At 36.1% G+C, this 20621-nt stretch overlaps 3 protein-coding genes across 5 annotated transcripts; 1 reads left to right on the top strand and 2 right to left on the bottom strand.

Moving 5' to 3' along the window:
- Positions 1-895: 895 nt before the first annotated feature.
- Positions 896-2803, bottom strand: LOC132047610 (chaperone protein dnaJ 6-like). Of its 2 annotated transcripts, none has more exons than XM_059438635.1 (6): positions 2520-2803; positions 2064-2154; positions 1538-1614; positions 1361-1417; positions 1093-1217; positions 896-1061 (listed from the first exon to the last, which is right to left on the bottom strand). In XM_059438635.1, exons 2-6 carry the CDS (start codon positions 2131-2133, stop codon positions 1052-1054), a joined length of 339 nt encoding a protein of 112 aa, XP_059294618.1. In that variant the 5' UTR covers positions 2134-2154; positions 2520-2803; the 3' UTR covers positions 896-1051. The 2 variants fall into 2 exon arrangements, with proteins under 2 accessions (XP_059294618.1, XP_059294615.1); XM_059438632.1 differs by having other exon boundaries at positions 2351-2797.
- Positions 2804-4776: 1973 nt separating this feature from the next.
- On the top strand, positions 4777-9109 carry LOC132062086 (uncharacterized). The gene is made up of 3 exons (XM_059454733.1): positions 4777-4782; positions 8242-8334; positions 8420-9109. Exons 1-3 carry the CDS (start codon positions 4777-4779, stop codon positions 9107-9109), a joined length of 789 nt encoding a protein of 262 aa, XP_059310716.1.
- Positions 9110-13439: 4330 nt separating this feature from the next.
- Positions 13440-20401, bottom strand: LOC132047587 (kinesin-like protein KIN-14I). 2 transcript variants are annotated; one of them, XM_059438613.1, is made up of 19 exons: positions 20077-20401; positions 19731-19897; positions 19413-19556; positions 19024-19251; positions 18866-18934; positions 17898-17966; positions 17627-17704; positions 17384-17500; positions 17208-17289; positions 16994-17089; positions 16726-16899; positions 16489-16595; positions 16227-16405; positions 15932-16090; positions 15571-15824; positions 15310-15473; positions 15024-15206; positions 13978-14447; positions 13440-13852 (listed from the first exon to the last, which is right to left on the bottom strand). In XM_059438613.1, exons 1-19 carry the CDS (start codon positions 20186-20188, stop codon positions 13726-13728), a joined length of 2979 nt encoding a protein of 992 aa, XP_059294596.1. In that variant the 5' UTR covers positions 20189-20401; the 3' UTR covers positions 13440-13725. The 2 variants fall into 2 exon arrangements, with proteins under 2 accessions (XP_059294596.1, XP_059294601.1); XM_059438618.1 differs by lacking the exon at positions 17627-17704.
- Positions 20402-20621: the final 220 nt, after the last annotated feature.

Raw genomic sequence — 20621 nt, 5'->3', positions numbered from 1 at the left:
ATCATGATGGTAGAATTTTAAAGAAAATGAAAGGGGAGCAATTACACATGGGCTAGTATAGGAAATTACACCCAATGACAACTTAAAAATGTGTGGTCTACTTTTGACCCCCCGTTTGTACTACGGGCGAACCTTCATGGTCAAAAGTCAAAGCTCGTTGAACTTTCAACTTCAAGGTCAAAAGCTAAAAGCTTGTTGAACCTCGAAGTTTTGTCCTTTGAAGAATTGAGGTCAAAAGTTCAAAACCACCATCTCCAAGGCCATTTTTGTAAATCACCCGGCTATTACAATTATCTCTTTAGAGATGTGCTTTCATAAAGCTCAACAGTCAACACCTTACGGTTGAAACAAATGGATTACTGCAATTGGTTTGTAGTTACTATTATTGTTGTACTAAATTGTTGTTCTTAGGAGGACCGCTACTATGGTCCAAAGACTTCAATCCCCCTCTGGACCAAAAGAAAAGACAGATTTTCACGGGGTTGCCTTTTGGAAGATTGGTGTTTAATTTTTGACCCTGTTAAGAAAAAATATGCTGATATATATATATATATATATATATATATGTGAGGATTATCTCCTCCATTTTTCTAAATATGTACAGTAAAAAATTGAAGACTCATTGCTTATTTGTGGTCATTTTGAATTGGTTTAATTGAAGGAGCTTGAAGAAACCATTCTTGGGGTTTATTGAGCTTGAGTGGTGGACAATTTCTTGTGATCGTCGGGTTTTATGTGAGAAGGCAACTTGACCAATTTTATGGATGCCAATCCTAAAGATCCAGTGGCCAATTTCTGGCGATCATCAAGATTTCTAACAAAGTAACTACCAGATGAATTTTATGGAGATCTTCTAGCATTGTCGGGATTTGGTGATCCATTTCTGGCCATCACCAGGGATTTGTGACAAGGCAACCATCCAAATTTTATGACAATCGTCAGGATTTGTGACAAAGTAACCTTATGAACAAAACATTGGAATCGGGTGGAAAATGGAATAAACAGAATAGAAGTACAATTGTAGGTTCATAGACGAATTTTCTTTACACTATCAAAATGTTCTCCATTCTTACAAATCAAAATCATATACACGTCTTTTTTTTTGGCTTGTGTCCATGAAGGGATTCATCAACGCAGAAACTAATATCTGAAATTTTATCAAGTTCACCCGTCATGTCTAGGAATAGCTTTTGAAGTTCCTCCAAGGTGTTTGCTCCCTGTTTCAAATTTCAATCACCAACTTATTACAAGTACTAAATTATGAAACCAGAAACAGAAGAAGAAGATATTACTACTTCTTTCCCTTTATTTAATTGCATGAAACTGAAGGAGAAAAACATGTCGAAGAGGTAGGATATACCTTAGATTTCTCAGCTTCCATCATTGTTATCATTTCTTGCATAAACTCACAGAATTCCTATAACCATAGTAACAATAATATATAATTACTTATTTGCAGCATTTAAAGCAAATTGTAGTTATTATATAGTATAATTTACAGCTGAAATTAAATGAGATAGAAGAAAAAGAAACTGACTTTATCATCAGTATCATCTCCCATGAGGTGAAGGAACCCAGTGTCATATAGTGATCTCTTCCTCTTGTCCGAGAGAACTGCAAATTAATATATGGTCAATGCAGACGTATAGGCGAATTCAGAATTTTAATTTGGTGGATTCGATTGTTAGGTGATCCATTACACTTTTGAAATTATGAGATCCAAAATTTAACATTTGTGAAAAGTACAGTAATTCTTTTACATTTATGCACTTCCTAAACCCATTTATAACTAAAACTACCTTTGGTGAAGTATTACACATGACTGAGGGCAAGCTAATGAGGGCAAGCTAATGAGAGCGAGCTAATACCTTACACAAATCTTACATAGAAAAGTGAAATGTTGTGTAAAAAATAATACAAGTTCACGTGGTACTTTGCCATTGATATGCTTTTTAGGAAGAATAGACCTCTAGGACAAAACAACTGATAAACACGTACTATGAGCTTGGCATGTGACATGTAAATTAAAGTGCATTTGGATTTAGCAAGGTCAATTCACATACCAGAATAAGCTTCTTGAACTTGCTGAAATCTATGTTTAGCATCTCCCCTAATGTAAGGATCCTTCTTCATCCATCTATCCGGGTGCCATTTCTTCAACAACACGCAAAATGAATCATAAATAAAAAAGAGAAGTGAGATAGAGCACAACATAAAAAATGAAGCACGATTTTGTGATCTTAAAAAAGCCTGGTAAAATGTTGAAATTGGAGAGTTACAAAATTTAGAAAAACACATTTTTTTTTAAAACAAAAAGTAAGCATAACTTAAATTGAAACGGAAAAAGTACCAAAGCAAGTTTTCTGTAAGCGCAACGAATTTCGGAATTTGAGGCTTGTTTACAAATTCCAAGAACATCATAGTAGCAGGAGCCTCCATTGTTGTTGGACACAACTTCCATTTTCTTGAACAATAAGGGAAAATGTTATTTGGTGAATATAATAGGATATATTACTCACTTTGTTTTAGCCTACTAAGAAAGAGGTTGATTTTTTGGTTAGGTTTTGGTGGGTGCAAGAAATGAATTTAATAATAATCATATGTTTCATCAAAAAGGTAGAATGTGCAGGTTGCTAACCACAAAAATAACACGAGCCTGGTAGGGAGATTTATTCATAAGAAGGTTCTAGATCTTTACTACTTTTAGCAACTGTTTGGATTTATGGAACTAATGTTACCCACAAATTGTAAATCAGAGCAAATGTCTATGTGGTGTTCCTATGAGGTAGGGCTTATGTGGTCACTGCCTTCCTTCTAGAAACTTCCATGCACCTTATAACCTTTCTTGTTGCTGGTTTAGGGTTGTATGTGGATGGGTGAAAGGTTCAAGTGAGACGAACAAAAAAATGTAAGGACTCATTGCCTTGTTCAGAAACTATTAGCAACCTCAAATTTATTTATTGATCTGATCAAGACACGACTTATTTAAAATGAAAGATTCAAATAATTTTTCCCTTAAAGGTAGATAAAAAATTTGTTTAATTTTGAGAAGTTTTGGTCTAACCAAAATGGTTGCAATGGGACTCATGTGATCGATCTCCCAATTTAGGATTTGAGATTCAATTGTTGATTGATTCATTTACAATTGTTCCAACAATCATTTGTAAGGTTACAACATCTTTGAACCTGGGGAATCACAATCATCCATATGGTTACAACATCTTTGAAGCTGGGAAATCATAATAATAAGTACGGTTACAACATCTTGAAGACCTTATAATGGCCTCCCTCTCCTACTTATGGATATAACTAGAGTTTAATTTAATAATAGAAGTTCACACATACAATGCTATTCCTAGGTGTGTTTTTTTTAAAAGAAGACCAATAATATCTAAGATCAAATTCGGGGAAATTAACAATGATTATTTTGAAAAGTTTTTTCCTCAATTATAATAACAAAGAGTGATGATTACATATTATAAACTAAGAAAATAATATCAAAATAAAAAGATCAATATTGTAGTTATTTTCTCGCGCATAGCGAGAGCTTAGTGCACCGAGCTGTCTTTTTTAAATATCGTAGTTACCATTCTCTAATAGTTGATTGGGAGATATTTTAGTTTTTCTTTTTATTTTTTTTTCTTTTTGTTTCTAGCTAAGAAGTTCTTTTATGGAAAAATATGGACTTTATCATTGTTTTATGCTTTAAAACACGTAAGTGTCCACTTGTCAAGTAAAAAGACGGTCTCACATAAGTAATGTTGGTTATATGACTTCACAAAATAAATTTCTCAATAAATACCACTATTTTTCACTCCAATATAACGACTCCAAGGAATATATATATATGAGTAATTCTGAGGCATTAATTTTTGGAGGTATACATTTAGAGATAATATAAACACTATTTTAAACTATGCGAAACTTACCAAATAACAACTTGAAGTTCTCATTTAGCATGTTGTAACTTGAAGTTTAATACGGCCTTGAGTTTAGATAAAACTAATCTGCTATTGTAATTAGTATTCCATTAGCTCAATGTCCCACATCGGCGGAAAAACACTACTAGAACTGGTTAATAATAGCCAACACATAAAGCCAGGATTCTCAGCTTGGTAGCGCGAGCTTATCACCTAAGTGGGAGCAATAAGGTGATGGACCAACTATGGTGCACAGCCCCCGATTGTCGAATGGGCATGGACTAATATGTGTAGGTGACTTATATGTGCTGAAAGAATTTACGAGTAAAATCGTTGTTTGTGCTCCTGCCGATAAGTAGCACCAGCAATACATTCTTTGGCTTTTCTGCTGGCTTAACAGAGCAGCAGCTCTCTTTCCCCACTTGTCAAAGACATGTTTCGTCCAGAGCCACCGTTGGATGTGTGTTGGGTAGCACAGTTGTTGAACCATCATCTTTTTTAAGCACAACGAGGCAGGTAGAATCACATGTTTACATTCCCTTCAAGAAATTCCGAAGAGTACGACAAAGGGTAGTTAACAGTAATTAATTAATTAATTCATCAAAGGGTAAAACAGTAATTCGATCTTTCTTAGTTTCCAGAAAAACAGGTACTGAATGCGTGGAACAAATAGGTGCACTGTAAATAAACATAGATATTGAAACTCTATTCTATCCCACCTCACCGTACATTGCTTCTCCTCCAAAAAAAATTGTTTTTTGCTACCTTCCTTGGAGAAGCTTCCGAATTTGCAGTTTATGATACAGCCCTCGAATCTTTTCCCATTTTGCATTAAAAAATAGCAGTGTTGCTTTAAATGACGGTAAAAATTTATTCACACAGAGTGTTATACTAAATCAATAGATGTATACCATGTGTTGAAATATATACAACCATCACTTAATGATAATTAAGTAATGGTCACTATACAGATAGAAACTAAGCAAAATTCAAGAAATTACAGATAGAAATTTCTTGAACAACGGCTGTGCCAAAAAAAGATGATGGTTCAACAACGGATACCCGACACTAAACCTGTTAATCGGTTAGAACCGGACCGGACCGGTAACCGGTTAACAAACCGGCCGGTTTCCGGTTAAAAAACCGGAACCGGCCAACTGTTCCGGTTTAACCGTTTCCGGTTTACCGGTTAAGAAACCGAAATCGGACCGGTCCGGTTCAAACATGTCCAAAACCTTTTTTTTTTTTTTTTTTTGTAAAGTATATATATATTATAGTATTTATTAGTATATTGTAGGTATATTTACATATGTTATATAAGTTTATAAGTAAAGTTTATATATTTATCGACTAATAATGCGCACGAAGAAATGTTATATATATATATATATATTTATATATATACGTGTGTATATATATATATATATATTAAGTTATATGCTTAAGTTATACTACATATAACTAAAATATACTAAGAATATACTTATATATATCAATACACTTAGGTTATATAACTTATATATATATATATATATATATATATATATATATATATACTAGATGGCCTATGCCCGTGCTGCGCACGGGCCCAACACTTTAGATTATAGTGTATCTATGTGTATGTAATTGTGTTTGGATAGTGATAATATATATATATATATATATATATATATATATACTATGTTCAAAACACGATTAATATAACAATGTAGTTTATGCTCTGTATCTAAAACTTTATTATATTCGTGTTTGCTATGAATACAAACTCGGTAAAAATTTATTAATACTTTTTAAAAGAGAAGACTTATTTAAAAGGAAACTATTTTCCTCTCTTTGAGATAAAACAATAGCAATATTTAAGCATATTTAAAGGTGTAAAATATTCTATTGTTAATATATGTAGATTGGGCCTAAACAATATTTGTTATCTTTTATCAAATTTTGATTTGGATAATTCTAATTTAAATTATTATATTAATTTTACATGTTTAAAATGAAACAAAGTAGAAATTTGATTTTCTATTTAAATGAAGAACTACTGTTTTTTAATTTTTGATAAATATTTTTGGTTTAGCTTATTTTACTTATCATGTTGTCTTTTGCACGGTTTTTTAAGGAAACGTCAATTAGAATTATAATTTCACTAATTTACCTTATTAATTATTTGATCTCCATTTAATATTATTTTTCTTTTATGACATTAATCTCGTTTCACATTTATTAGAGTAAGGAAAAAAATGAAAAAGTAATTAAATTCTATCTTATTTTAAAATATAAGTATTTCAAGTATATTTATTTCGATAAACATAACAAATAAATAACATGGCGGAATAGCAAATACAACAGTTCAATATCTAGATTACATCTCAGGCTAATATAAAAAAAGAAAGAAAATTGTATGGTTTGACTACTTAGCCTTTTGAAGAAAAGCAATAATATGAGGTCCATGTTTTTTGTTGTACAATAATTTCATTTGCTCCCACTAATAAGTTGATACGCGTGTGGCAATGAATCCATCATTATTGATTTAATGAGATACTTTGGAAATTACACGAATATTGTTTGATTTTTTAATATGGGATTTTTTTTTTTTTGACATTGTTTGTTTTTTTAATATGGGATTCACCTTTTTTTTTTTTTTTTGATATTGCTTGATTTTGTTAATATAGGGTCCACTTTTTTTTCCGTGAGTTTGGAGATGGTGGGTTCCCTTTTTTTTTTTTTTTTTTTTTTTTTAAATATTGGTTGGTGTTTAGTATGGGGCCCACACTTTTTTTTTAATGGATGAGGGACGTCGAAGCATGGGTTTAGTGTTTGATTTTTTAATATAGGATGCACTTTTTTTTTTTTTGATATTGCTTGATTTTGTTAATATGGAGTCCACTTTTTTTTTTATCCGTGAGTTTGGAGATGGTGTGTTCCACTTTTTTTTTCTTCTTCTTTTTTTTTTCCTTAAAATATTGGTTGGTGTTTAATATGGGTCCCACAATTTTATTTTATTTTAATTGACGACGGACGACGAAGTATGGGTCTAAATAGTTATAATATAAATATATTAAGTATATTTATTTTAGTAAACATAACAAATAAATGACATGGCGGAATAGCAAATACAACAGTTAAATATCTAGATTAGATCTCAGACTAATATAAAAAAAGAAAGGAAATTGTATGGTTTAACTACTTAATCTTTTGAAGAAAAACAATAATATGGGATCCACGTTTTTTGATGTACAATAATTTCATTTGCTCCCACTAATGGGTTGATACGCATGTGGCAATGAATCCACCATTATTAACTTAATGAGAATACTTTGAGAATTACATGAATATTGTTTGATTTTTTAATATGGGATGTACGCTTTTTTTTTATATATATATTTTTTAATATGGGATCCACTTTTTTTTTTTTTGATATTGCTTAATTTTTAATATGAGATCCATTTTTTTTTACATGAGTTTGGAGGATTTTTTTAATATATTTTTTTAATTTTTTTAACATGGGTCCACTCTTTTTTTTTTTTTCCAAAACATGAGTTGGGGACGGACGACGATCCATCCCCCAACCCATGCTTATATATTGTATTTTTAATATATTTTTTAATTTTTTTAACATGGGTCCACTCTTTTTTTTTCTTTCTAAAACATGAGTTGGGGACGGACGACGATCCATCCCCCAACCCATGCTTATATATATATATATATATGTTTAAGTTATATGTATACTTATAACTATATATTATAACTTAAGTTATTTATAGCTTAAGTTTTTTCTAAGTTAATAAATTCGTATTTTATAAATTAAGTATATTTATATTATAAGTATATTCTTAGTATATTTTAGTTATTTTTCAAGTATATAACTTTCTAGTTTTTAATTTAAGTAGATGTATATTATAAGTATATTCTTAGTATATTTTAGGTATATTCGTAACTTAATATAAATAAAAATTTGAACACAAATAAATAGAAGAAAGCTCAATGAGCCATATATTTTATTCATTCTGTTCTCTCTTTCTCTCTCCTCTGCTCTCCTAACGGTAAGATCTGCCGGCGACCATACCTCATCCTTTGTTCAGGTGACGCCGGCGACCAGGTAACGCCGGCCACTTTTCCGGCCAGATTTACTTTTCTTCTCTCTACCCTTTTCTTCTTCTCCTCTTCTTCTTCTCTTCTCCTTTTTTTCCCTTTTTTTATACGCCACGGCGGCCGCGACACCTGCGCCATCGCCGCGACTTTTTCGGCATCATTTTCCGACCCTCTCTTTCTCTCTCCTTTTTTCTTTTTTTCTTTTTCCCCCCTCTTCTCTTCTCCCTTTCAGGTCTTTGTGAACATTATTCCGGTAGTGAACAAGAATGCTCGGACGTTGAACGGTGTTTTCGCGACGTCCGGGTTCGGTTCAAGCTTGGAGTTGGTACCTCCGGTTTCCATATCCATTCTTTGTCCATACACTTGTAGTTATATTTTGTTGACTTTTAGACCTTTGAATAATTAATTAGTTCATACTTATTTTCGTGGCTTTGGTTAGCGATGGTAGACTAGGGTCATGTTCTCGTTCGGGGACGGGGGCGAGGGTTAGGAGGGGTAAGTGCGTTAAAGGAGCCTCTAGGTTGAGAGTAGGGTCTTGGAACATTGGGACGTTAACGGGGAAGTCCATAGAACTAGTTAAGATTCTTAAGAAGAGGAAAATTAATATAGCTTGTGTCCAAGAGACTAAATGGGTAGGTCCTAAAGCTAAGGAGGTAGACGGGTATAAGCTTTGGTTCTCTGGTAGGTCGAAGTATAGGAATGGGGTAGGCATTTTAGTAGATAGTGAATTAAGGGATCAGGTGGTAGAGGTTAGGAGAGTCACTGATAGGATGATGTCGATTAAGGTGGTCGTTGAAGGGCTTACTTTGAACATTGTTAGTGCATATGCGCCACAAGCGGGCTCAGGCGAGGAGGAGAAGAGGCGCTTTTGGGAGGATTTGGACGAGTTAGTGGGAGGCATACCGCCTACTGAGAAGCTATTCGTGGGAGGTGATTTCAATTGGCACATCGGGCCTATTTCGGAGGTTATGATGATGTGCATGGAGGCTTTGGCTTCGGGGACGGGAATGGAGGAGGAGCCTCACTTTTTGGATTTTGCAAGAGCTTTTGGGTTGGTGATAGCCAATTCGAGTTTCCCGAAGAAGGAGGGCACTTGGTAACTGCAGTTACATCACGACCCGACCCGTGGCGTGACTAGTGCCCAGTGGGCACCCAAACACAATCACAAATCCAAGTCGCAAACGGATGGCTTATACGGACACAAATATCAAACGCTGTCTCGCATTATATCAAACGTCGCAAACACATCTCAAACACAACCGTATATATATATCAAAGCGAAGAAGGCTATCAAATGCAACGGCCCAAAACATATACAAATGCAAGCGACGAGGGCACACCACGCGAATGGGATCGCCCGAACATATATCATCCAAACACAACCGTACGCAATGGGCATAACCCACATACATGTCCACGGACTCTAAACGGACAAACGAATCATATGACGGGACGGGGCCCGTCGTACCCTTCGAACAAATATATACAAATGCAACGAACGAATATATACCAAAATGTGGCTCGGAATAGGGGAGCACTCAACGACGAAGAGGTGTCTAAACGGGTGGATCACCAACCGTGCGTACGTACTGCGGCATGAAACGCGACCCCCCGAAGAAAGGGGTCGACGAAATATGTACCGAGTATGCAAAGCGTAAAATGTAGTAGACAAATACGAGTCATAATCGAAATAAGTACGGAAAATAAATGCATTTCCAAAATATCAAAATGTTTACTTTAAAAATACGAATCATGCATAGGGCACGTAAAATATGGTCGCCCGCACGTCGATGGCGCCATAACACAAAAGATAACACCAGAAAGTTTCAAATCTCCGTATCCCCGTCACATATCAAACACAGCATAACGCCATACACAGCATAACACCAAATATGAGCGGAACCCGACCCTCGAGCGAGGGGCTCGGCGAACCATAATCACAGCATAACACCGGAGTATAACAAAGAACGCACGACAACAGAACCGGCCCGGGACTCGCCGAAAGATATATACGAATGCACGAACGGAGTCGTGAGTAACCATATGCATAAAATCATTATCATAGACTCAATTGATAAGTAAAATGATCATACTTAAAATCGGGATATTAGTCATATCATATTTTGTCAAAAGTCATCGAATTACAAAAAAGAAGAGTCGCGGGGCCACGGACGGGTGTTGACCCGAGTCCCACCCGCCTATGAAAAACATACTTATCATACATCATACAATCACCTACGAGCATATCGAGGCAATCCGAGCCTTTCTGTGAAAGATACGAGCGTTCGTAGTTACGGAACCTTTTAAAGGTCAAACTTTTTATGCAAAAGTTGAAAATCAAATATTTCAAAGACATAAAAGCCAATATTTCATCATATCAACATATGAATTCCAAGGAACGAATAAGAGTCATAAACATGCTCGGATTGCGAGAATCGAATTTCCTCGAGGCTCGTGTCATAGCTTATTTGACCCTAAGGCATGCCAAAAGAAGAAAGGATTGGGCTTTACATACCTCGTACGCACTCAACGCTAGCCAAACTCAAGCTAACTCCAACCTACGTCTCGGGCTGCCCAAGGTCTACAAACAAGTCATAATATGCCAAACATTAGCTATAGACATTTTGGGCATTTAATTCCAAATTTGCCCTTAATTCTACAGAAATTCGGGCAGCATTTCCCCTGTAAATAGGCCACCCCGAGAATTTAACTCGGCCAAAATCAACAACAACAACAACAACAACAACAACCAACCTAGCAACATTAATAATTAATCCGAAAGGCAATACAACAATAATAACTCTCTTTTCCATCATTCAACAACATTCATAAATCCAATTCAATGGCTTACCTTCAAGCCAACATCGACGCTTATACATTCAAATACTAACCCGAACCCATACCAATAATATTTAAAGACATTCCAATCAATTCATACAACATTTCCAACAATCCAAAAGTTGCTCCAATCTACCCGAAAACAGCCCCCAAACCCGAGACACCCCTATAACATATTCCTCATTTCCAAACCATGATTTGCACCAACAATTCACATTCTAACAATATCATTCTCATAATTATACAAGTTACATTAAATGTACAATAACCTCCAAATCAGTCCGCAACAATTACAACATCACTTTGAGTCATTAAACATTCATTTCCAACATAGAATTCATAACGACGACGACTAAAACATTAAGCGACATTAATGCGTTCTTTGTCATATAACATGACCCATTTTCGGCCAACATACCAACATGCACATATTGATAATTCTCACTCATTTCTTCACACTACAACAATTAACATACTACATAGAACTTAATTCATCACTTCAACACAACACAACACACACACACTTCACACGGCTAAGCCTCATACACATGGCCTCAATTCCAACTTACTATATTTCATGATTTTCATCCATTTTAACATACTACAACATACATACAACCTTTATAACACATAAAACATGATCAAATCTTACCTTTCTTCTTCAACTCCCCAAATAGGCTAGGGTTTGCAATAATGAAAACTAGCGGGTTGATCGCTCCAACAACACTTCCACGCCACTTAGGGACCTCAACTTAGTGGGTTTGCATCAAAGAAATAATTTTAGAAGGGCTTGAATGAAAGTTGGTTTTTCCTAGCTCTTGGCCGAGAGCCTCACTTTCTTGTTCTTCAACTTCTATTTTTTTGGCTAAGTGTTGAATGAGGTGAATGAAGTAGTGGTCATCTTTTAACTAATGCAAGACTTATACAAGGGTCCCTTGGCCCACACCATGTGTTGGAGCAATAGAAATTGAACACAAAATGTGTGGGAGCCATCTCCCACTCACACGGCCAACAAGGAGAAAATGGATGATTTTCAAGTTCCATAAATTCCAATTTTGGTCTCAAATTTTCCTAATTGTTCCATACCAACAAATTCATGCACAACTTATGACTCAAAATAAAATCGAAGGTCAAAAATCTCGACTTTGTATCCCGAAACGGTTTGGACCCTAACTGGTCATAGTTAATCCGGATTGTTCCAATGCACCAAATACGGGTTCTAACAAGTTCAGTGGCTAAGACACAGATAGACTTTTTACTCCTTAGGAAGGATGATAAAGGTCTGTGCAAAGACTGTAAGGTCATTCCGAGCGACTACCTTACAACCCGACATAAGCTCTTGGTGATGGATTTAGGGATCAAGATGACAAGGAAGAAGAGGGTCGTGGATGACCGACTTAGGATCAGATGGGGGAGTTTGACACGACTAGTGCCCTGGAGATGGGAGAGAAATTGAAGGATATGGGGGCCGGGATAGTAGTGGGGATGCGACCGATGTGGGATAGGACGGCCGGTTGCATTAGGGTGGTAGTAAGGGAAGTGTTGGGGGTCTCGACGTGTGTAGTCGTGGTCGGCATCGAGGGGACTGGTGGTGGAATGGAGAAGTTCAAGGGAAGGTGGAAGCAAAGAAGGTGGCGTATGCGAAGTTGATAGAAAGCAAAGATGAGGTGGAGAAGTGGACGAATAGGGAACTTTATAAGATGGCGAGAAAGGAGGCGAAGTTGGCGGTTTCGACAGCAAAAACGGCAGCTTTTGAACGCCTTTATGCTGAAATAGAGGAGAAAGGAGGGGACCAGAAATTGTTCAGGCTAGCCAAGGCGAGGGAGAGAAAGGCACGTGATGTGGATCAAGTGAAGTGCATCAATGACGAGCATGGCAAAGTATTGGTAGAGGAGACTCTCATTAGACGGAGATGGCAGTCATACTTTCACAAACTCCTGAATGAAGAAGGGGACAGAGACATTGTGTTGGGAGATTTAGAACATACAAGAAGGCGTCACGATTTTGGGTATTGCAGGAGTATTAAGGTTGAGGAGGTTAAGGAGTTTCAATATTTGTTATATTTACAGTGCACTTGTTACACGCATTCAGTACACATGTTTTTTCTGGAAACTAAGAAAGATCAAATCACTGATTTAACCTTTAATGAAATTATAATTGCCAAACTACCCTTCGCCGCACCTTTTGGCTCACACTTATTATAGCGTTAAAATAAAACATTAAAGAACTAAAAAAGAAATTAACTTTGACGCTCAAAATTCGCCAGCAATAGAAAGCATTTCCTAGCCCCTAATCTATTGTTAAGGTATGATGTGGAATCACAAGAAGCTCACTAGTTCATGTTCTATTATCACCATTTGCATTATCAAATTTGTAATTTCCATTTGTAATTCCCTAGATCCTTTCTTGTCTAAGGATCTGAACTTTTAATCATGTCTTTAATCTACCCTTGCCTTCATTGTTATCAACATTCATACCTTGGACAAAATAGAAGTAAGAATAAAAAAACAAATGGTTTCATAGTCAACTTCAGTTTTTTACTATAAAGCACAACCAAACTAAATTGAATATGTGCAAAATATACAAGTCAAATCCTCAAGTGTGCCACATAATGTCATACGGAAGTACAACCTTTGAAGATCTTCACACTGCTCTCTAACAAAATAACTGGAACTCTACAAATCTAATGATGTAAAGATTACACGCAACAGAATTATTGCCTCTTTCAGATAAATCAAAATACAAATTTTGAAGGGAAAAAATCAAATAGGCCAGAGAGACACTGTTAGTAAAGCAGAACAACTCTCTCATACACTCCCTGAAATAATAACAGAAAGGGAAAAAAATAAAAGAATTTGGAAACAGTTTGCTCACATCCCTACTTCCTGTTTCCTGCTTTTCGCTTAATTTCAGTTGGCATGGCAAGCCTCCCATTCCGCAGAGGTGTGGTGACTATTCCATTTGTCTTTCGTGATGGTGAAGGCCCAACTTTGTGAACCATGTTCCTGCCACAATCAGTTTGAATGAAATGAGCCCGAACAGAGTAGAATAGATACGGAGGATTCTTATAACTATTATGTTACACTTGAAGTGCAAAATAAATCACAAAACGAGGTGAATGAGAGATTACCTTGTTTCTGGGCTCTTTGCATGCTTTGGATTTGGTCTCGGGATCTTTGACTCATTCCCATTGGTAAAACTGTTTAGTTTGGAATTATTGAATTGCCAAAGCAAATCTGGCTCAGACGAATCACTGGTCGTGGCATCAAATTCTTCCAGATCATCAGCAGGAGTAATGTCAAAGTGGTCACTCAATGTGAAAAGATTACTTGATTTTTCTTGGCATAATTTAGATGATTCTGAAAGATATTTCTGAGCAAAGGCATCCGACATGCCATTATCTGATTCCCAATATCCAAAGGGCTTCCCCACTCCATGGATAGAGTCCTGCTTGTTCACCATGACTTTGTCTACCCACTCACCTGTGCCCATGTAGTTTTCACAAGGACTGTTGACTGGTGGCCACGACGGGGAATTTCCTAGTAACTCATCAAGATCAACGCTTGGCCTCTTTTGTCTGAATGCAGAGTTACTAGATATCTGCACATTAGTAGATGTCAAAGCAAAGTCTTGCAGATGACATTCGCATGCATCAAAATGGATGCTCGTGAAAAGCTTCATTAATGGTATCTTGTGCTCTAGTTTTGGTATAAACCTATTCAAGTCTCGTGCTCTTTCCAAGTATTGCCTCACCTATTTATATTTTGAGCTTAAACACCACTAAACACCACTCCTTCCGTCCCAATTTATGTGGCACCGTTTGACTAGGCGCAAAGTTTAAGAAAGAAAGGAAAGACTTTTGAAATTTGTGGTCTAAAACAAACTTTAGACATTTGTGTGGCTATAAACCATTTCATTAAGGGTAAAAGAGGAATTTTAAAGTTAAGTTGTTTCTCATTACAGAAATGTGACATTCTTTTCAGGAAAGACTAAAAAGGAAAGTACCACATAAATTGGGACGAAGGGAGTAATAGACTTCGATAAATTATTCTTCTATTAACGAGTTTGCAACAACAACATACCCAATGTAATCCCACAAGTGGGATCTTATTAACGAGTTTGCATTGTGCTATAAATAATTGCACTTAGAGAGATGACCAAGTCGAGAGAGTCTACCTCAATGTTGCCTACATCGTCCATTGGTCTCCTCTGGACATTTGAATCGGCAAGCATTTCTCTTTTCTGTGGATTAGATTGAAAGGGTGATGATGGCTGCGTACTGCACGGACTGCTCATTACCTTATGCTGCATGGGGACCGACTCTTCTTTTTTTGCTAGGGCTGCTTTCAGAGTTGCAATCTGATAAAACAAAGATATCAAGCCTTGAGAACAAACCAATATATACTAGGAATAAAAAGCAATTAAACGGGTAAAAGAAAAAAAGAAAAGAAAAATTGAATACCTGTTCTTTGAGCTCTTTGACATCTGTAGAGTCTTTATTTACACGTGCAGCGCCTAGTTCAACAGTAGAAACACGTTCTGCAAATTTAAGTGTGCTAATGGTTTCTCCTACTGCTTCAGATTCGGGGCTTATGTGAACAAACATCAAAGTTTTGGCTTGCCCTCCTACAAGAAAGTCACAACCCAAAAACCAATCTTTACTAGACCAGAAAGAAAAGAGTTGCAAGAACAATCGAGCTTCATCATTTAGCTTATATCCTACCTAGCGAGTCTTGCAGAAGCTGTGTAAGTTTGCTGTTACGGTATGGGACATGTGCATTCTTTTGGGCAAGAGCAGAGATAACATCACCCAAAGCTGAAAGAGACTTGTTAATGTGCTGGGCCTCTTTTAGTCTGTCTCCCGTTACTTCAGATTTGTTAACTCTCTCACTTCCTGCAAGATCAACCAAATGCATACAACCACGAAGAATAGCTCCAGAAGCCAAATCTCGTCCCTGAACATGAACAGTTAGGCAACTGCACATTCAAAACCAGACAGAGTTAGCATCTCCACTACAAGTTTCTTACAAAGCACTAGAAACTAGAAAGTACATAAGAGAAATTAAAGGATTCTACATTCCAACCTGTGGGAGCGGCTACTGCGGTCGTTGAGCGCTGTTGCACCCACTGAACGATTCTTTTGCCCTAGATTCATCAGATCAATAACGTCATAAGTTGAAGTTACATGAACCAAGCTTGCATCTGGTACACTTAGTCCTTGAGAAGCATTACGGATTTCCAATGTAATTTTAGGTCAAGGAATGCAGGAAGTTTAAGCACGATGGGTTAAAAATGAACGTTGTGTAATAAGATCACATAGCTTAAAGTTACTTAAAAAGTTTTAAATATAAGAATGTGACACGATATTGAGAAGGATATCTTTTGTTAACACCATCAGAAACTAGGAGATCCCTAACTTGCTCATTGTATATCTCGATCATCTGTACAGACACATCATAGTGGACAGTATCCTTTCTTTGTTCTGCAAGAAGGAACAGATCACCTAAAGCCCTGTAGTTTACTCCTTGACTTTGTTCCGTGATATTCTTAGGTCCGGTCTGAATACAACAAAAGAGCTTCTTAGCACATACAACAGAGAGTATGATTTTACTTAAGATGGAAATACTTTTCTTTAACTAACCATTGTGTAGGTTTTTCCTGATCCTGTTTGGCCATAAGCAAATATGCAGACATTATAGCCATCAAGAACTGATCTTATCAGTGGTTGTGTGTCAGAAAACACCTCGCCTGCCAAAAAAGTAAGAAGTGGAAACCACTGAAGAAGGCTGAGGGATAACACAATTAAAAGTATAGATGCCAATCTTTTTACCAATAATTATAGACACGCATTCTGTGCTCTTTTATGTTTGACATTTACCTTGAGTTGCGCCAGATCCAAATACTTTATTGAAGTTGAAAGATTTTCGCCCTTTGCCATTCTTTGATGGAATACTAATTGTAATGGTGCCATCTTCTATGTGATCCACAGAACTACCACAATTAGATTGCCCGGGCAAAAAGGGTCTTACTCGACAGTAAACCCTTATGCTTCCTAATAGAGCAAAAACAGACAACCTTCAGTTCAAAGGTTGAATAAGAGATGAAGAAAGACACGAAAGAGGTGGTCTAACACATAAGAATGGTACCTTTAAGGTCCTGAACTTGATTATAAAGCTTGCGATTTTCTTCAAGAACTCTATGATAACCAGAAGCGGCATGAGCTAGGCCATTTATGTGCATGCCTATAATGCAAGATATAATTAGGTGGAAACAAACTCAATCTCAAGGAATCCACATAAACCCAGGGGATCCCCACACCACACAACCCAAAAAAAATAAAGAATTGTGCAATACTCCTACCAATATTATGCATTTCCTCATGAAACTTCATCTGCATGAACTGCATACCCGCTTTGGTAGTCAAAAGAGTTTGCTTCAGGTTCTACAATAGGACAGTAAAGCTCATTAGAATATAGGGGTGAAATTAAATTTTTCATTTGAGGGTCTAATCGTGCCTGGCGATCTTCAATCCTTACCTTAATGTCTCTTTGTTGTTGGTCAACAATGGTGTATTGCTTCACGTATCTTCTTTCAAGTTCTTCATCCGGCAAGGAGTCCACTTTCTTCTGTAGGGTCACGTTTCTCTGGTCAACCTAATTGAGAAGGAAGAAAAAATTGCAAGTATGAGGGATCATGTCTTGGGACACCAAACTATACTTTTCTAATTAAAACAGGTGGATATTGTCCTTCAGCAAGATCTGCAAAATTAGATACGTCACCTTTGTGCTATCAGAAGTGTGTCTCACGAGGGATTTGTTACCAGAAGAACCAGTTGAATTATCTGTAGTTGCTTTACTCTGATGGAAGGAAGTTTCATGGTGTGTCAGAGCATAGACTGATGCATGCAAATAACATCAAAAAAGTATAGAAAGTGCTCCACATTTTTTATTTTTTTTGGTGTGTCTAAAGTAGATATTATAAGAAGGAATCAAACTCCAAAAAATGAATAATCTTGTAATTGAGAAGATAGATGAATATTGATAAACCTACCAGTTCTATTTTGCTTGCAACACGATGCTCAAATTCTTGAACAACCTTATTTAACACTGACTCCACAAGCTGTAGCATGCAGAACGAGTTTAGAATAAACGGCATACCAAATAAAATCACAGATAATAGCTAATAACTCGCCTGCAGCTTACAGTGGTAAACTGCAGGAGTCTACAAAAAGTTGTACCACAACATGCATATCATAGTTTAGGTCTAACAAAGATTTCATAGCTTTAAAGTAAATGATTATGGAAATTGTTTATCTAGTTCAGACAATGTGTAGTTTTATGTTAGCGGAAACAATTCTGGTGCAGGACTTGACTGTCATGAGTTGTTATGACAATACCAGATACAAAGAATTTTAAAGTCATCGGAGAGGACATCAACCACATCTGAAGAGCTAATCGTGTACATTGCTTTAAATGCAGAAGGTCAATATTTCTGGTGACGAGGAACCAAAAGATACTAAACTTGTGAGTTAAAAAACAAAAAAAATACACACAATTTACAGTAAAATCAAGAATGAAAGAACTCAATATTTTCAGATGTCAAGCTAACAAGGAAAAGCCTGAGTGACAAGGCTGGGGTTCCAAGGACTGCAACGTTCAGAGTTATATTCTACCAGACACCAAGTCTCCAATTTCCCCCACAGAGAATAATTAATTCCATAATCAACTCAAAAAGAAAATTCAGTGTCAGGAAATAACATTTCATGAGAAATAAAACCTCAGGCTAACATGTTAAACAATTTCCTGCTAGTCTAAGTCCACTTGATCGCTTTTCTACTAGTCTAAGTTTATTTACGCCTGCTTGACACACCCTACTTCAGCTGAAGAGATTGAACAAGTGAAAGTAATTTGAAGAAAAATGTAGGAGCAAGAAGATTGAGGCTTGAGTAGAATTGCTTCCACATTACACCACAAAATCTAAAAAGGAAAGTTTGCCAGACTTAATGAATTTCAACTTACATTAGGAACCTCTTCTGGCTTTTTATCTGTCAGAATTGCACGAACAAGCATGCTCAAGGAAGAGCTGGACTGTAAAAGAGAAGATTTGATTAATGAATCGTCCATTGAATTCATTATTCTCAATGCATGTAAAGCTTAGTCAAGCAGAGGTTACCAACCGTATTGTTATTTCCAGCTTCAATGCATGCACCATTTATAGGTTTCTCATACATCCTTGACAATGAATTTGTGAATGGCTCAGAATTTTTCCGCACAATTTGTTTCACAGATGCATTTGATTTTATATTTCCACCAAATTTCCAGACTCCAGTACCACCTTCTTGCTTCCAATCACTGTAGGATTTAAGTCCCAAAACACAATTCACAATTCTTGATGATTTTCCTCCCTGATAATTGTCAAGATTTCAGCTCTATCATTCAATAACTCCATATTTTTATAGAAATTCCAGTGACAGTCATTAGAATACCTATATAACAACATTACACTAGGCTGAATTTACTAAGATTTTAGACTACTTGGACCCCATCAAATGCACTAAAAACTTACCTGCTCCAGATCAGATGCCTCAAACAAAGGAATCCCCAATTCTTGCACAGCAACTAAAAAGTTTCTGATATTCTCAAAGTACTGGTATGCAGACAGGGCTGCTCCATCTGAGTTAATTGCAGAATCACATGAACTTTCAACAACCTACAGTAGTTGATCAATAATAAAGGTCAATCTCCAAAGGGAAAAACAACAATTCAAGAATCTTTTTTAACTTGCAATTTTCCTTTTGATCAATCTCCAACTAGTATCGGATTGAGGGATAGTTGATTGATTGGTCGATTTCCTTTATTACGATTCGGGGTGGATTGAAATTACCTTGGGGACAGCTCCAGGCTGAATTTTATTGAGTACATTGCAAAGAATCATTCCACTCCTTAAACCAAGCCTAAACTCTTCCTCAGAAGGTTCAGCTGGCAAATTTTTAGCTCCCACAATTCCAACTATCTTTCTTATCCATGCTGCTGCTTCATACCTATTTTTTGCTACACAATTCAAAACATAGATTCATCAGATCACTCAAACATCACTAATTTGGAAAATGGTACTTCAATTTCATCAACATGCTAGTAAAAATTGGATCTTTATAGCCTAATCACTAATGATAAACCACAAAACAAATACAAATGACAAAAAGACATGAAAAAAAGTAAAAATAAGTTACCAGCTTCTTCTGCTTTACGGGCATCCACCAAATCAAGATTTCTTGATCTGCTGTTGTTCCCATGTTGCTGAAGAACATCTTCTACTACAGACAATGCTCCATAGGCAGCCATTTTTAGTTTAAACAGCTAAAAAAAACCCACCTTTTCTTGATAATAATAAATTCCTAAACATCAAAATTTTCCAAGTTTCCTATGAATAAGGGGTCAGACATCAAAATTCCCAAAAACCAACAAAACCCCAAGTAGTAAATTGTTTGAAAGAATCCAAGATTGAGGGTTACAAGATCTAACTGATTGAAAAAAGTATAATAAAGGTCAGAGAGGATAAAGAGGTAAATAAAGATACAATTTTTTTTTCTGTAATCTTCTTCTTGTACTCAGTACTTGTACCCAAGTTCACAAAATACAATTTACACTACACTACTAGAAAATAGTTGTAGTAGTGTGTTAAAGACTTCAGTGCTGGATTCGCTTTTTTTTTTTTTTTTTTTTTGCCCAGCCCTCAACTCACGAAATGCAAGAAAAGCGCTTTATTTGCTTTATA

Source organism: Lycium ferocissimum, chromosome 1 (assembly GCF_029784015.1).
Source record: "Lycium ferocissimum isolate CSIRO_LF1 chromosome 1, AGI_CSIRO_Lferr_CH_V1, whole genome shotgun sequence".
NCBI classification, from domain to species: domain Eukaryota; kingdom Viridiplantae; phylum Streptophyta; class Magnoliopsida; order Solanales; family Solanaceae; genus Lycium; species Lycium ferocissimum.
The sequence above is the reverse complement of the archived record's forward strand: the minus strand, read 5'-3'. Positions and strand labels throughout refer to the sequence as shown.

What these genes read in the sequence shown, in the direction of transcription:
- LOC132047587 (XM_059438613.1), bottom strand. Translation starts at nt 20,188, where the DNA reads ATGGCTGCCTATGGAGCATTGTCTGTAGTAGAAGATGTTCTTCAGCAA. An exon ending in CCGTAAAGCAGAAGAAGCTG is followed by an intron (nt 19,898 to 20,076) that starts GTAACTTATTTT and finishes TGAATTGTGTAG; the next exon opens with CAAAAAATAGGTATGAAGCA. An exon ending in TCAAAGAGCTCAAAGAACAG is followed by an intron (nt 15,207 to 15,309) that starts GTATTCAATTTT and finishes TTGTTTTATCAG; the next exon opens with ATTGCAACTCTGAAAGCAGC.
- LOC132062086 (XM_059454733.1), top strand. An exon ending in TCGGTTCAAGCTTGGAGTTG is followed by an intron (nt 8,335 to 8,419) that starts GTACCTCCGGTT and finishes ATAATTAATTAG; the next exon opens with TTCATACTTATTTTCGTGGC.
- LOC132047610 (XM_059438632.1), bottom strand. Translation starts at nt 2,461, where the DNA reads ATGGAAGTTGTGTCCAACAACAATGGAGGCTCCTGCTACTATGATGTT. An exon ending in CTTACAGAAAACTTGCTTTG is followed by an intron (nt 2,155 to 2,350) that starts GTACTTTTTCCG and finishes GTGTTGTTGAAG; the next exon opens with AAATGGCACCCGGATAGATG. An exon ending in TGGAAGCTGAGAAATCTAAG is followed by an intron (nt 1,218 to 1,360) that starts GTATATCCTACC and finishes AATTTGAAACAG; the next exon opens with GGAGCAAACACCTTGGAGGA.